Below are 16,784 nucleotides of genomic sequence, written 5' to 3'. Positions count from 1 at the left end.
GGAAAAAAAATATATTACAAATTTTAAAATAATGAGCGGTCGGATTAATATAATAGAATAATATGGTTTCAAAATCTTTCTTTTTTTCTTTCCGCTGCCACCAAGATTGGTGTAATAAATTAATACTCGTAGAAAGGAACCCAGATCCCAAGGAATTATATGCATGCAGGGGCAAAATTTTGAACAATGACCCCACATAAATTATGACATTATTTAATTGAGTAACCCAAAATTTTACACCGTTAAGATAAGTCGACCGTTGGACTTGGAAGTTAAAGAAGGGCCTCCACTTTTTGACTTTTCTCTTGGTCCTGGCCCCCCTACGAAAACATCGACCGTTTCAATTGAAAAAGTAACCGTCCGATCCTACTAGATCCACGGACCACGTTAGTCGACCGTTACTATAAACCTTTTAGGCTCCTAGTAGAAGAAATTCCTTCCCACTTCAAAATTCGAATGCAACCTTTGCTTGGAAATGCACCACCTTCATTCCTCTGTTCAAAAAATTTTCATCTTTCTTTAGATTCTTTGAGTTTTTTCTTCATCGGCGTGTTTCTCTCTTTCTAATATCTTTTCCTTCAAATTTTGAGGTCTTTTTTTGAGAAGCCAAATCTTATTTGTAAAGATGGTGAAAACGGCCACTTCTCAAACTTCTTCTCCGGTGACGATAACGGTTTCGTCAGGAGGCAAAGAAACTGGGAGTAGAAGTATGGGCTTGACTAGCCCAGTTCCACGTGCTTCAATTGTGAACAACCCAAATTCCCCTAGTCCTCTCGGTAGCAGAGGAAATAGAAGGGCTTCAAGTGGAGGAAGATATTGTTCGATGTCGAAAGATGAACCCATTGAAGAGATAAATTCGGAATTCGTTAGCTACACAGTCCATATACCTCCAACTCCTGACCACCAATCCATCTCAGCCTCTCAAACAAGCCTTAGTGAGGATGGGAAAGATGGGCTGAAGCTGAAGCCTGAGAGGAGTTTCATTTCGGGTACTATTTTCACAGGAGGGTACAATTCGGTCACTCGTGGCCATGTCATTGATTGTTCCTTGGAAAGACCTGAGACACTGAAATCGGGCTTGGTTTGTGGGATGAAAGGGTGTGATGAGAAAGCAATTCAAGGAAAATGTGAATGTGGGTTTAAAATTTGTACAGACTGTTACCTGGATTGCGTGGGGAGTGGTGGAGGTCATTGCCCTGGGTGTAAAGAGCCTTACAAGGATGTTAGTGATGGTGATGATGACGAAGATGAGGTTAGGTCTGAAGCAGAAGATCAGGCTTTGCCTTTGCCTTCAATGGCTGATTTCAAGTTGGATAAAAGGCTTTCACTTGTGAAATCATTTAAAGGGCAGAATCATCCACCAGATTTTGATCATACGAGGTGGTTGTTTGAGACTAAAGGGACTTACGGATATGGAAATGCGGTGTGGCCTAAAGATGGATATGGGGTTGGATCAGGTGCTAATGGGTTCGAGCATCCACCTGATTTTGGAGAGAGAAGTAAGAGGCCTTTGACTAGGAAGGTTGGAGTTTCCGCAGCAATTCTTAGTCCATACAGGTAAATTTCAGATTTTAAATCAAGAGCTTTTATCTGCCTTCAATTTCTGTCGATTTGATTAACATTTACTTTCTAACGTTGGTCATTCTTTGTGATGCTAAATCCGAAAAATTTTATCTAGTAAGGTTGCTGGAATATGAAACTGATATTTCTTGCTTTGCAAATCATTTGCGTGTTAACAGTGAGAAACTAATTTCAGATATGATGATTCTTATTTTTTGCTATCCTGTATTCCCAAATATAGTCTGGTTAAGTGATAACTGAAATTCAATAGTTTGTGCTATCCTATGTTGAAGATTAGTCTCCTATATCATGAATTACATTTGTTTGTATGCAGACTGCTTATTATACTACGTCTTGTTGCCCTGGGTTTCTTTCTTACATGGAGAATTAGGCACCCTAACCGTGATGCAATGTGGCTATGGGGAATGTCCATAACCTGTGAGCTCTGGTTTGCCTTTTCATGGCTTCTAGATCAGCTTCCTAAGCTCTGTCCTGTAAACAGATTAACTGACCTCTCTGTTCTGAAGGAGCGTTTTGAGTCTCCAAACCTTCGTAACCCAAAAGGAAGATCAGACCTTCCAGGTATTGATGTTTTTGTTTCCACGGCTGACCCTGAAAAGGAACCCCCGCTGGTCACAGCAAACACTATCCTTTCAATCCTAGCTGTTGACTATCCAGTGGAAAAGCTTGCTTGTTATCTCTCAGATGATGGTGGTTCTCTTCTGACATTTGAAGCTTTAGCTGAGACTGCTAGCTTCGCTAGAATTTGGGTTCCTTTTTGCCGGAAACATAATATAGAACCTCGAAATCCTGAGGCATATTTTGGACAGAAGCGTGATTTTCTGAAGAACAAAGTGAGGCTTGATTTCGTTAGGGAGAGAAGGAGGGTGAAGAGAGAATATGATGAATTTAAGGTGAGGATTAACTCATTGCCTGAGTCAATTAGGAGGCGATCAGATGCTTATAATGCCCATGAAGAGCTTCGAGCTAAAAAGAAACAGATGGAAATGGGAGGCAATCTTTCAGACCCTATGAAACTTCCTAAGGCCACTTGGATGTCAGACGGTTCTCACTGGCCTGGAACTTGGGCTTCTGCAGAGCCAGACCATTCAAAGGGAGATCATGCTGGGATTATTCAGGTACATTTCACAATTAAACTTGTGGAATTAATGGTTATTGAATTTGTGTAATTTCCAAGTGCTGAAATCTAGTCTTTCTCCGCAGGCAATGCTCGCCCCACCAAATGCAGAACCAGTTTATGGTTCAGAAGCAGATGGAGATAACTTGATTGACACAACAGAAGTTGATACAAGGTTGCCTATGCTGGTTTATGTGTCTCGTGAGAAAAGGCCAGGTTATGATCACAACAAGAAAGCGGGAGCCATGAATGCGCTGGTTCGAACCAGTGCTATAATGTCAAATGGGCCATTCATCCTCAATCTTGACTGTGATCACTACATTTACAATTCTTTGGCTCTAAGGGAAGGTATGTGCTTTATGCTTGATAGAGGTGGTGACAGGATCTGTTATGTTCAATTCCCACAAAGGTTTGAGGGGATTGACCCAAATGACCGGTATGCAAATCATAATACCGTGTTCTTTGATGTGAGCATGAGAGCTCTTGATGGGTTACAAGGTCCAATGTATGTGGGCACAGGCTGCGTTTTCAGGAGAACTGCTCTCTATGGATTTAGTCCTCCTAGAGCCACTGAACATCATGGGTGGTTTGGTAGAAGGAAAATCAAGTTATTTTTGAGGAAACCCAAGGTGACAAAGAAAGCAGAAGATGAGATAGTATTGCCTATTAATGGGGAACACAATGATGATGATGATGCAGATATTGAATCTTTGCTTCTTCCGAAAAGGTTTGGAAACTCTACTTCTCTTGCTGCATCAATCCCAGTTGCTGAATACCAAGGAAGGCTGCTTCAGGATTTGCAAGGAAAGGGAAACCAAGGCAGGCCAGCAGGTTCTCTTGCAGTTCCACGTGAGCCTTTGGATGCTGCAACTGTTGCGGAGGCAATAAGTGCTATCTCTTGCTTCTATGAGGATAGAACTGAGTGGGGAAAACGAGTAGGATGGATATATGGCTCTGTCACAGAAGATGTGGTGACTGGTTATAGAATGCACAATCGTGGATGGAGATCAGTCTACTGTGTAACCAAGAGGGATGCATTCCGAGGGACTGCTCCAATCAATTTAACAGACAGGCTGCACCAAGTTCTTCGCTGGGCAACTGGTTCTGTTGAGATATTCTTCTCGAGGAACAATGCACTATTCGCTAGTCGTCGAATGAAATTCTTACAAAGAATAGCATATTTCAATGTGGGAATGTACCCTTTCACCTCTATGTTTCTCCTAGTCTACTGCATTCTACCTGCAGTTTCTCTATTCTCTGGGCAGTTCATAGTGCAATCTCTCAGCGTGACCTTCCTGATATTCTTGTTGACCATCACAATCACATTATGCCTGCTTGCTATCCTTGAAATCAAATGGTCAGGAATCACTATTCATGATTGGTGGCGAAATGAACAGTTCTGGTTGATTGGTGGGACCAGTGCCCATCCTGCAGCTGTTCTACAAGGACTCTTAAAGGTTATAGCAGGAGTTGACATCTCCTTTACATTAACTTCTAAATCAGCCACCCCAGATGATGGAGATGATGAATTTGCCGAGCTATATGTTGTAAAATGGAGCTTCCTAATGGTTCCTCCAATCACAATAATGATGGTAAACTCGATTGCCATCGCAGTGGGTGTAGCAAGAACCATGTACAGCCCCTTTCCACAGTGGAGCAAGCTTTTTGGAGGGGTGTTCTTCAGCCTCTGGGTCCTGTGCCATCTCTATCCATTTGCAAAGGGTTTGATGGGAAGGAGGGGAAAAGTTCCAACCATTGTTTTTGTGTGGTCTGGCTTGCTCTCCATCATTATTTCCTTGCTTTGGGTGTATATAAGTCCTCCAACTGGAAGGCAGGATTACATGAGGTTCCAGTTTCCTTGATATATTTCTGTTATAGCTGCAGTTGTGCAAATGCAGCAACACAAAAGGCGTGAAGTTTCTCAACTTCATTTTGTAGCATTTATTTTCTCTGCCTTTTCATATTGAATGTAATTTGGTTTGTGATTTGTTACTTTTGATACTTTTTTATTCGTATGTAATGTAATGTATCTAAATTCTAAGTACAGCTTTGTTGTTTGTTCAAAGGGCTAAGAATCCCAAGATTACGTGGTAGTTTAAGCAGACAAAATCCATTCTTGTGGTGACTCCTGATTGATGACACAACTTCGATTGTTCAAACTAAGAGCCTTTTCAGTTCCTGGGGTGCATCCTGATTTAAAATATTACAGATTGGTTGATCTTCCTCCAATGAATTTTCTTGATACCCCACACCATTTTTCAATGAAAGCCCAGCTGCACATAAATTTGTTCGAATATGAAGTTCGGCACCATTTTGCATTCTTGTATGCTTGCCCACAAGAATCTAGTCTAACCACTGTCCTATCTTCTGTTTTAATGCGTCGTGTCGATGTTTCTCAATGGTTCCACAAAGTTTCGAGAACTCCCATGGCTTGGCTGAATCCACATGTCAGAACGAGGCACTCCAATGGAATGAATCTTTAGCCCACTCCATGACAACAGAATGGTGGATCCAACCATCCTCTTCTAGAAAGTGAACAATTTCCAATTGCTGTTTTGCTCTCCATTTCATGACAAAGTATAGGCTTTTCATGGAATATTTCTTGCCATTACATGAATTGCACATTGATATACTGTGAAACAAGCCTGTAATGCCCCACTTAATTTAATTTGATAATCCAAGGTGTATGCCCACACTGAAGCAGCTCCTAGCTCCCTACAATGTACAATCTGAGTAAAGGCAATCCGGCTCGCTAACTTAGCTATCTCCCGGTTGCACATGTATAGAGATATAGACACAATAAATTCTGAAGCTGCGCTCCCTGCCAATAGTCCCATCAAAGTCAAAGCTACATTTCCTTTGGCAGAGTTTTCAAGTGGTCCTATGGATCGTAGTCGTGGTAGAAGACATCGTTTTAATCCATGTAGGAGCGGCAAGGGCATTCATGTGTAATCCGTCCTACTTTAGCCGCTCTGCTTGCAGCTACAGGCTGCAGCCCTCAATCTTGGGTCGGTTGCAATTTTTAGCAGCCAGTTTTAAAACGTTCCTGTCATTTCTATTTTATATGGCAATTCCCTCTTACTCTTGAAAGTAGATGATTCTCCTTGAACACTTTTAAGATGGAACTTTGATCAAACTTTTGATCAGTTTCCATTATTCTTTGTATTAGGCGTCACCAAGTTCCTGTCACCTGTGTGTTGGGGTCAACTGAGGGGAGGCGGAATTGATTGCTTTGCTGCTTCAATAATTGGTATCTCTCTCCCTAACAAATCAACAATTCTTAGCTCTTTAAAAATGTTTTTTGGGTAAAAAATCATTTGGAAATTTGCCATCATATTGCAAATAATGATAATCTTTGTTGTAACATGGCAAATAATGAACAAACTTAATTACCCATAATTCCCATCGCTAGTTCATTGAGTCTGAATATTTATAAATCCATGGAATAATTTTTATAGAAGCAGACAAAATTATTCTAAAGAAGGAGAGGAATCCAGCATGGGGTGGCAGAAGTGAAAATTTGAAGTAGTAAAGAATATGACATTGTAACAGCTAGATAAGCTATGCCATGGTTGCTTTTTGGAGGAAAAAGACCACTCTTTAGCTTTAAACTAGAATCTAATACTAGTATAATGTTAATCATTAAAATCCAAGTCAAAGGAACTCCTTTGAGCTGTTTGCTCAGGCCTCAGTCATTACAATTTTCTGTCGTCCATGAGGTAGAGAAAATGATTAGAGGTCACTTCGATAAAGATCTTGGATTTGAGCTTAATATTTCCCTTCCTACTCTGGGAAAACTAAAACAAAATAAATAAATAAATAAAGCCTGACTAGTGTTTTGGTGCCTTTGTCGGTGGCACTCTAAAAATTTTGACAGGGGAATAATTATCAAAATATGTGGTTGAAATTGCCATCTCAGTCAATGCCACTCCGTTCTTGGGGTTGGTTGTTTCTTATTTGCCACCCATACAACCTTGCTTTCATTCGTCGGTAGGGGTTCAATAAGTCGGGTCAATACAGTGATAGGTTCCATCCAGCATCATTTTTTAACTCCAACTCGATTTGAAAAATAATTGAGGATTATCATTATTAACTTATATAAAATATTCGAAATTCAACTCAATCTGAATTCAAATTCGAAATAAAAATTTAAATTAAATTTTAAAATATATAAGTAAATATTATGTTTTATTTATATAATATTTTAAATTTTAAATTTTTGAAGAGATTCATAAATCACTTAAATCGAATATTACAAAAAACGAATTTGACTAGTCTAGCTATTCGAATAGCTCCAAATCGACCTCGATTCAGTAATAAATAAGTTAAATTCAAGTATTTATTGAATTAACTCTAATAGTTCACGAATAGTTTGATCCCTTGCACGCTTAATCCTCAATAAGTCTAAATAAAGCTCCTGTCGTCTCTTATGAGGTACCGTAAGAGGAGCTAGTTCTTCAAGTTTATTCCTCCGTTGGATTTGCATATGATGTTTGGGTGCAAAACACAGCTAGTAAATATGCCCCACTTAATTTGAAATGAAGCAGAAGCCTTTGATTCGAGATTAGGCAGGAAAGCTTGTAATTGTGGCACTGGGGGTGGCGGTGTGGACCAATGATTGTTGATACTTGATGGTCCCCTCTTTTACCCCATATTAACCCAGTGGCTGTTTCTAGCTGTAAAGGTTCTCAAGCCCTTCAACACTCATTTTACACGTAGCTTTTTTCCTCTTTTGTGCCTTTCCTCACATGCCACAGTCGACTGATAAATAGTTTTAGGGAACCACAAACCGAACATGTCTCTGTGCTTTAACCTCTCCATGGGGAAAGAATAGAAGCTTTGCAGGAGACCAAATTTATTCCGCCTTCAACAGCGAAACTATAACTTGATTTGGTCTTTGTTACATGATTCCAAATGCCAGAGCTACTAATATCAAGGCTGCCATGAAAATCACTGTCCACATTCAATACAAACTTGGTGTGTTTATGGAATAAAGGGGACAGTTTTGTAGCAACACAAAGAAGACCACGCAACGTGTTTGGAGGTTTCTTAGACACGCTCATGTCAATAAATTGTTTCGTGTCGTTCCCAACAGATCCTTCCATACATTGGTTAAGATGCCAGGCATCTTAGACAATGGCATTATGCCCGAACAATAGAGGAAGAGCTTTCGATTCCTGGTAAAGATCCAATTTTCTTTGCGGTTTATCTGCAGATTTAAGCGCAACAGGGTGTAAACCAAATTAGTGCATAAGAAAGAAATGCGCAGACTCCTACTGGGGACCAAGTTGAAAGCGATGGTCTATGGGTCCGGCTACTCTCTTGTACATTGTAAAGCCTTGTAATCTTCAGGCATTCCACGTGAAAAACCTCCTCTTGATCGCAATATAAGCCAGCAATTCCATCTACATGAATAACCAACTCCAAAAACGAGGGTACAACAAAGAAGGTCGTCCGTACGCATGAAAAATCAATTAGTAACAGCCTTTTTCACCTATATTTATGGGTGATAATACTTGGATTGCAGAGGTTTTTTATTATACAAAGTCAAGGATTTTCTATATGGAATCAGGGTAAGGTAGTGCAATCACCCTGCCATGCCGGCCTCTCCTTCTAGAATCACCTAAACCCAACCAAATGATTAAAAACAACTGGATTAGGATATGATTAGAATAATTGAGATCCAAAGCTGTCAGCGTCAGACCGCTCTTTTATGATTTCAACGCCAAAAAAAAATGTAGGCCCAGAAGCACCTGTTACTATGTCCAGGTCATAATTTAATTAATTAAATTATAAAAAAAATTTCACAGTTAAAGCATTAACCAGCGACCAAGCAGAGCAGCCGCATGCAGGCTGACGCCGCATAGCCATATTTTTAATTTCGATCAAGAGTAAAGGGGTTGCAAATCATATGGTGCTGACTAACCGTAGATGACTCGTTGATTCTACAAAGATCCAAACAACTGGCCACGTGTGATGCCAGGGCAAAAGGAATCGGTCCCCATTCCTACTTTGGACATTTCCTACGCTACAATGACAATATGGGTCCCTCTTTCGATGCCACCATTTTATTTTGATCGCTCGACTTGCCACTGATCATTACCATAAATTTATTCGGTGGATAATACAATTATTATAAAAATAGAAGTATGTACGTATGCTTTTATTGGAGTATTAAAAAATAATAAAAAATTACCAGGAAATTGCAACACAAATCTGACGCCAAAGGGAGAATATGTGTTGCCACCTAAGTGCGCAAGGGACAGTGTGGGAAGGTAGCTCACAAGTCTTCCGCCGCTGCCACCAAAGCACAAAGCCACCATTAAAAAAAAAAAAGAAGAAGATGAATTTTACAGCCCCAATGAAGTGAGCGGCAATCCAAAACTCTTTTAGATTCTTCCAATGTCTAAATTACTTCTCCAGGCGGTACCGCACCCCCTCAATTCGGTCCCTTTTGGCCACCATTTGTAAATGGACGACCAACTGGCAATTAAAGCTCACATGCCCCCTTTCCAAGTCCACTTCATTGCTCATGGCACTCCACCTACAAGAATATGCAAAATTTGGCTGATTCATTTCTGAATTTTTCGTCTCTCTTAACTTCAATTTGATAAGTGAGGTGGTGTGTATCTTTATAAAAGCAACAAGCAAGCGTGTGCACATACTCATGGTCATAGAGCTATGACCCCCTTTTTACCCTACCTATAACACTGCACCATATTTTTGCCAGAAAGGCCTACCACCGTACTATCCTGACTAAGAAAAATCCATGTGATCCAGCGATCGTCCTCCACTAAACCTAGCACAAGGGCATTTAAGGAAACATAGATGAAAAATTATCCCAAAGAATCGAACAAGTAGGCCGACACACCAGCCAGAACACCATTAATCTAAGTTATGTTTCTTGCCAGATGCTAGTAGTAAATACATTACAACAAAAATTTACAAGTACAATTTGGTCATTTTCATATTTTCCACCTTGTTGCCACTATTACCACGTGACTGCTATCTCCACGGAATGGATAGACTTCGGTAGTTTGATTCCGTTTGGACCTATAAACCAACTGAAACTCTAAAACTACATTGCTAAATCTACAACACAACTCCATTCACTCCAAAAAAGAGTTTCAGTATGCAATTGTATTAATTGAGTATCTCCTTTTCTCTCTCCTCTCACTCTGTCTTTTTTTTTTTTTTTTTTTCAGAAGCAGGAACAATAGAATACATATGGACTGAGGAATGACGTAAGAAAATAATTTAAAAAAAATTGTAAACAAGAAGAATGAGTAGGTCATCATAGTAAAAAAGAAGACGCAAAAATAATGAAGAGAAAATGGCAAAATAAGAAATAAAAATAACAAAATAAATGACAAAAAATAACAGTCCTGTGGAAATTTACCGGCGAGAATTCCTGCTGTGATTTCATTCTGAGTATCCGTACAAGTCATAAGGCGCCCATAAAGCGTCGAGTGGACACTGCTTTTTCGAATCGAGCCTAAGCCACGGCTTACCACTACCGGACCAATGCAAGAGGCTAACTGGACCGGGTGCAAGTCCCGACAACTTCCCTCACATTGTCCCCACCCAGCCCATGCTGGTTCCATCTATGCTCGATTGGTGCCACGCGTCCGGCAAAAACCAACAAGAACGGCGGCAACGAGCCTAGCTCGTAGATCCGGTCACTTTTCTGGACCTCCATCCACCTCTCGATCCGCTTTGTGTACCGACCCGCCTCCATTTCACCAGATCTATCACCATCACCCCCGTGTTAAAATAGCAGGGCCTCCTACCATTGAACGTCCCGAAAACCGTTGGTCCGACCAGAAACCGCCCGTGAAATATTTTGTGAAGTTGGCGTGGCAGTATTCCGGTGCCCCGATTGTTCGCCTACCCAAGTTGGTACTCCACAGCTTAGAGATATCGTCAACAACGACTAGATCAGAGTCCAAATAAATCACTCTCCGTACGCACGGCTCCAGCAGATCCGCTAAGTAATTTCTAGCATAATTTAACGGCTGTTCAGAGCGCTTGCCTAACGGAAGAAGATATCAAGTTCCGTACAATCTCAGGATCGAAATAATAAACCTTGAACTTCAATTGAGGGAACGTGGATCGAACCAGGGTTTCCAGATTGGTCTCTGAGACAAGGAAATGGAAGAAAATGTTCTCCGGGCACAAAGAATGCTGGAGAATGGAGTGCACGGCCGCGATTGAGCCTCGGAGGTACTCGACATCGAGAGTAATAGCCACGTGGACTAAAGAAGGATCGCAAACGCCGGTGATTTTGTGGCCGGTGAAGCCACATTCATCGGCATTGCGAAATTCGGCGGCTTTTCGAAAAGAGAAGCGGTCCTCCAGTGAGTTTGGCGAAGTGGACAACTGATATGACGGCAACCGGAGGTAGCTGTCGAGGTGAGAGGATCTAATGGCTTCAGCTGGAGGAAATGACTGGAGTGAAGGAGAAAGAACAATCATCACCATTGCGGCGGAAAAGAAACCTGAAAATCGCATTATCCAAAGCATCTTAATACCGTAAATTCCTCTCCTCTTCTTTTTTTTAGATTTGAAATCGAAGCGATCTGCTAAGATTATAGAGAGGGAGGATCGAAGGAACAATAGGGTTCCTTTTAGGTCAGCCAGAGTTCAAAAGGGTAAAATGAACAAATATGGAGTGAGAAGCGAAGTACAGAATCGATTTCTTTTTTTGGCTCTGTGTCAAAGAGGAATTTGCCGTGGGAAGGAAGCGACCTTTGTTAGGAAAGAAATACTAGAAAGGAATCGGTGGAAAATGAACTACGGCGTAGGAAAGGGGGCACGGTGCTACCGTGCGCCGCCAGAGTAACGCTCTCACTCCCTTCACTTCTCCCCCTCTCCGTCCCGTCCCCTGTCTCTTTGGGCGAAGCTGATGGGTAGCAGAACAGAGATAAGAGGCAGAGACAAGAGAGAGAGAGAGAGAGAGAGAGCACGATGGAGGTGAGATGAAGAGTTTTTTTTTTCTTTTATTGTTTCTTAGCTTCGCGTTTTCCACCATAGAAATCCACGGCCAAACATAATTATAATTTTTAGAATACAGAGTATATATCTAATACCACTAACAGAGTAATTAAATTTGGAAATAAAAAAAAATCCCTATGTAGAAAATGTAAAAGATTTATTGCTCATAAATGAGTAATATATACACTGGCAAAGCTTCGAAGTAGGAAGGCAACCAGCTGTCCTTGTCTTCTACTAAAATGACAATTGTGTCCCCTAAGCCTGCACGTACATTTTGTACACTTGGATTGTTGTACACGTCACTCATTGCCTTTTTTGTTGGTGTTCGATCAGTGTTTCACTACTGTTCAGTGTTAACATCAATAATAAAAAGGCTAACCCAAATGCAAGTGTGGCTGGGTATGATCCGAGCCCACCCGGTTACTTTACTTTTATAACCCGATTGGGTCACACCCTGACTCTCAGCCCCACTCCTTTTTTCTTTTTCCTTCCCCTTCAAAAAGTGGGTTGATGGATCACATCATCTTAACTTAACAGAGAAAGGTTTTTTCGATTTGGCCTAGCTATGATTGTGTTTACACATAGAACAAGTGACCACTGACCATGAACAGACTTCCTGTGACCTGGACTTGCTTTTAGAGTAAAAAAAGAAATATGTTTTGCCAAAAAATACAAACAATCAATGTCCTCATGCTCGTTTACGATCCCATTTTTATCTGTTGAGAGGCATGCAATTATTATCTTTTATATCCTGGATTTTAATTTGGCTTAGCGAGACCGTAGCGATAAAATGTGCCTAGTAGTTTAGATGCAATGGTAATTTTCTCCCAGAGAGAAAAGAGAATCTTGGTAGTATCAAAACTTGTGTGTTTTGATGTGGGATTGATGTAAAGTTATTAGGATGTTACTGATAAGGATTAGTGACCATATATATAACATATATCACAAGTAATGGCAGCTGTCCTGATTGAGAAAGAGTTTGTCTTATTCAGAAAAACAATTAGTATGGTAACTGAATTCCCTCCAGGACCTAATCTGCTATTGGAACAAACTAAAATTGTTGAATGTGCCATGTAATTGAAAATCTGGTTTACGTTTATTTGATATCTTTTTATGCTGGAACTTATAACAAGTCACTAACACTTTGTTTCACCACTACAGGATTCTCAGTAGAATAATTTCTGACAATATGGAGGAAAAATTTGATTTTAATAATCAACAACAGTTTCCATTTTTGTTCAATAATTAAAAAAAAAGTACATACTTCAAATCATGAATAATGTTAATATGTCTGATTTTTCTACTAATCAAATTTATTAGTATTTTAATTACATTTACACCAAATTTATGAGAAATTAGACTGTCCTACAATTATTATTTCTTTAAAAGAAATAATAATACATTCACCGAATAAAGTCTAATTTTTCTCCCTTTCCATTTGTTAATGATGACAGAGGCATGTACGGTTGTAGTACCATATATAAGATTTCAAAATATTAACTGCCTGTATTGATTTAACAGTTTGTAGAAACATAATTAAGATGCAATCAAGTCATCAAGTTCATAAAAAGGCCCTTGAACCCATGTGACAAATCTTTCCCATCGTTAACCATGATCAGAATTATTGCCGCAGCAAAGCATGTCCCCCGAGCCAAAAATAAAAAATAAAAAAAAAATCAATTCTCACTGTTCAACGAAAATTCTATTTTCTCAAACCTTGCCAATATAAGAATTTTCTCAAAATTTCATCTCAAAGGTGGTTTCTTTACTAGATAAAGAGTTAACAATTACGGATATTTTATTGACAAGACTGTAGCACTAATTATATGTTAATTGACAAAACTGTCCTTGATGGACCGGGGTCCCGCCGAATATGTGGACCCCATACAACTATTCTTTGTCCTTTAGTCTCACACTTAACACGTAGATTTTAAAATCTAAATGTTACACGAAAACCGAGCTGGTTAAAAAGGCAAAGATGAGCAAGCAAAATCCAGTGTGCTCTGACCACCCCTCCCCCCCAATCAGAAAACACCAGAGACCCCATGGGCTATTGCAGAGCTTAGCAGAGTCCCCTTAAGACCAACGGCATACAGCCACGTGGATTGGCCGAAATCACAGTGAGGTCAAGTCCACGTCGTAGGTGCGCCGGTGCCAGGGGACGGTACCGGGTACGGTGCTGCTCACCGCAGCTGTGCCAAACGCAAGTCATCATGATTAATGACGCTTTGTGAAGCGTGTTCCTCGGTGAGCTCATCGGCACTCCGTACAACTTAACTCTTTCAACACTCCTTTGCTTTCTCCAGCCTGGAGTCCACTTTAACTTCACCCCAAGAATCATATGCCTGCGGGGTTTCCAAACATATGGATTCAAATAGCAACCTGCACCCATACCCGTTGGTAGCTAGGTTTATGATGTAGTGGGAGTAGACTTTCTTGATCTATCAATCAAAGATTAAAATAAACCTGCAATAATGAGACATGTGTCAGGCGTGGCCCCACCTATGTATTGAAATGGGGTAACATTTTCACCAAGGCTCAGATTACTAATGGGTTATTTTATAAACAAAGGGAGGTAAAAAGATGTCCATGCTTCTGCTCCTGTTTCTAATCACTATCATTAACCAAATACTGACTTGAACATGTAACCACACGACGCGAATACCTACTTGATCATAAAATACTTAAATTTTTATCCCAATCTCATTCACTAAATTAATGTTCAAGTCCAAGCGATATTCTAAAATTAAATGTTTGAAAAAAATGTTTAAAAATAGTAATGTCACAATTTAGAAGAAGGCACTGTACTGATAATTTAAATTCTCCATTTCAATCTTATTTTACTTTTATCCATTCTGCAAACTCAAATAACAATTTGATACGCAGGATGGTGGATAAGGTAAGATAAAATTTATCCTACCCTATTTTCGATATACATTTTGAAAGAAAAACATAATGCGAAATATAAAGAGATATTGTCCTAATATAGAAGGACTCAGTCGTACGAAAATAAAGTATATGTTATTTTAATCCTATAAGATAAGATGATGTGCTAGATAACTTTATTTTCATGTTTTTTATTTAATCCTTAAGAACAACGTTTGTACTAACAATGAAAGAAAGGATAATTTTGATCCATTATGAAAAATCATTTTATCCAACCCTTAATCTTATTCTTAACAAACATAAGAATATCACATGTTCATTTCAATCTTTGAACATTTGATAAGATGATATTATTTAATCCAATTAATCTACTTTTTTATCTCATTTTATTCTATTATATTCTTCATCTTACTTAACATACGGGTAAAATATTATCTCCAATGGGAGAAGGATATTTGCTAATATTAAATGCTTGTTTGGTCTAATATTTTTTTTTACTTATTTATCTATTAAAAGTTGAAATTAATTTAAACAAAATTTTTGAAAAATCCTTTAAAAAATAATTTTTAAAAAAACAAAATTTAAAAAAAAAACTTAAAGAAAGGAGCATTCCCTTCTTTTGTTTTACAAACATGTCAGACTTTTCAAAAAATACGTTTCCCTCTCAATTAATCTCTATCTCGTCTCCTCTCAAATCACTATTTTTAAATACAAAATCATGATTTCCTTTTTCTTTATCTTTCAATTCAAAAACTATTAAAAATAATAAAAAAACAAAAGATCTAGTAATAAAACAAAAAAAATTATTTTTATAAATATTAAAAGAAAAAAAACTCAAAATTTAAAACTACATTCAAATACTATTTAAAGCTTCTCTCTTCATCTAATGCTTTTACTATTATATAAGTTTGAGAGTTATTTTATTAGTTTATGAATTTTTTTTATTTTAACATCTAAATTGTATATAATCTCGAAACAAATTTGTTTTGGTCTAATTTATTAAGTAATTGAAGATGACATGAGTACTTTATGATAATTTAACTAAAATTAAAATTTATATAATTTATGTTGTTAATCAACTAATCAAATAATTTTAGTTTAATTTTAAAAATTATTTTTTTTATAAAAATTTCATAATAGCTTTTAATTAAAAAAAAACTAAACTAAGTATTTAATTTTAACAAATATGAAAGCTGGTTAGCAAAGGCTTTAATGGGAAAAAAAAGTAGATATTTGTATTGTCATCATAAAAACAGGTACCTAATAAATGTGCTGCAGGTACAAATCTGTCTGGGCTAAATTCAACGCATTTGAGTTGCTTGCAACCTTTCTAAACTGACATTTATGGAACACATTTTTCCTGAAACAGTCCCTTGTTGTAAAGGTTAGCAATCGGATAATGACTTGCAAACGTGACCGATTAGAGTTGGAAGGCCTGCTCCCTTTCATCACGCCCCTGTAATATGAGTACTATACATCTCACCAACTGTGCATAGTTTATAACTTGGAAGCTTAAATACGTCATTCACATGGAAACACAAAGCTTTAAGCCAAGCTTTGGAACAGTATGTATATGGCATGGGTCGGCGTGACAATATTCTTCTTTTATTTTGTTTGGGAGAAACTTATTCCACGGGCACTTTTGACTTTAAATTTCATACATTTAACAGGCTTCGTAATTCTAAATTTATTTATCTAACACGCAAATGCATGCTATTATTAGATGTAAAGTATCATTGCATTCCCTGGGTCTTATGGCCAGATGCAGGCATCCTTGTCATGAAGGTCCTGGGATCGAAAGTAATCAGAAGCTTTGACTGCAGCAATAAAGTATTATGTTTGTTTAAAGGAAGCAATCTTTTATAAGTAAAGCTCAATAGAAATAGACAGGTATTTTTCTGATTTTACGTTGGGTCAACTGTTCTGAACTTTTATTGATCAATAAGCTTAAGAGGCAGAGTAGAAAAATGCATGAATGGTGGCTGAGGAGAGCCACCTCCAAACCTAACAAAGGAAAAGCGAAACGGGGCAAGGCAATAAAAAGGCGTAATGCATTAATTTAAATTTGGTCAACTTGATGAAACCTCAACAAATAGGAGAGTTTAACTTCGAGGCAGGCATGCAGCTCCAGGAAGAGCCTGGCCTGACTGTGACAGAGTCAGCATTTAACATTGCAAAAAGCCTTTTTTTTTTTTTGCCCCTTTGA

General features: G+C 38.6%; 2 protein-coding genes across 2 annotated transcripts; one reads left to right on the top strand and one right to left on the bottom strand.

Moving 5' to 3' along the window:
* The first annotated feature begins 449 nt into the window (after positions 1 to 449).
* Positions 450 to 4,763, top strand: CSLD5 (cellulose synthase-like D5). The gene is made up of 3 exons (XM_021425737.1): positions 450 to 1,557; positions 1,895 to 2,699; positions 2,785 to 4,763. Exons 1-3 carry the CDS (start codon positions 626 to 628, stop codon positions 4,558 to 4,560), a joined length of 3,513 nt encoding a protein of 1,170 aa, XP_021281412.1. The 5' UTR covers positions 450 to 625; the 3' UTR covers positions 4,561 to 4,763.
* A 3,922-nt stretch (positions 4,764 to 8,685) lies between these two features.
* LOC110413496 (putative galacturonosyltransferase-like 7) lies at positions 8,686 to 11,827 on the bottom strand. Its single transcript, XM_021424333.2, is given in 6 exon segments — positions 8,686 to 9,242; positions 10,098 to 10,268; positions 10,270 to 10,429; positions 10,432 to 10,518; positions 10,521 to 10,719; positions 10,721 to 11,827. Coding segments are annotated over 5 exon segments (1,095 nt in total). The 5' UTR covers positions 11,222 to 11,827; the 3' UTR covers positions 8,686 to 9,242; positions 10,098 to 10,120.
* Positions 11,828 to 16,784: the final 4,957 nt, after the last annotated feature.

Source organism: Theobroma umbraticum, unplaced genomic scaffold (assembly GCF_002168275.2).
Source record: "Theobroma umbraticum cultivar Fairchild unplaced genomic scaffold, ASM216827v3 scaffold_4.1, whole genome shotgun sequence".
Lineage (NCBI taxonomy): Eukaryota > Viridiplantae > Streptophyta > Magnoliopsida > Malvales > Malvaceae > Theobroma > Theobroma umbraticum.
The sequence above is the reverse complement of the archived record's forward strand: the minus strand, read 5'-3'. Positions and strand labels throughout refer to the sequence as shown.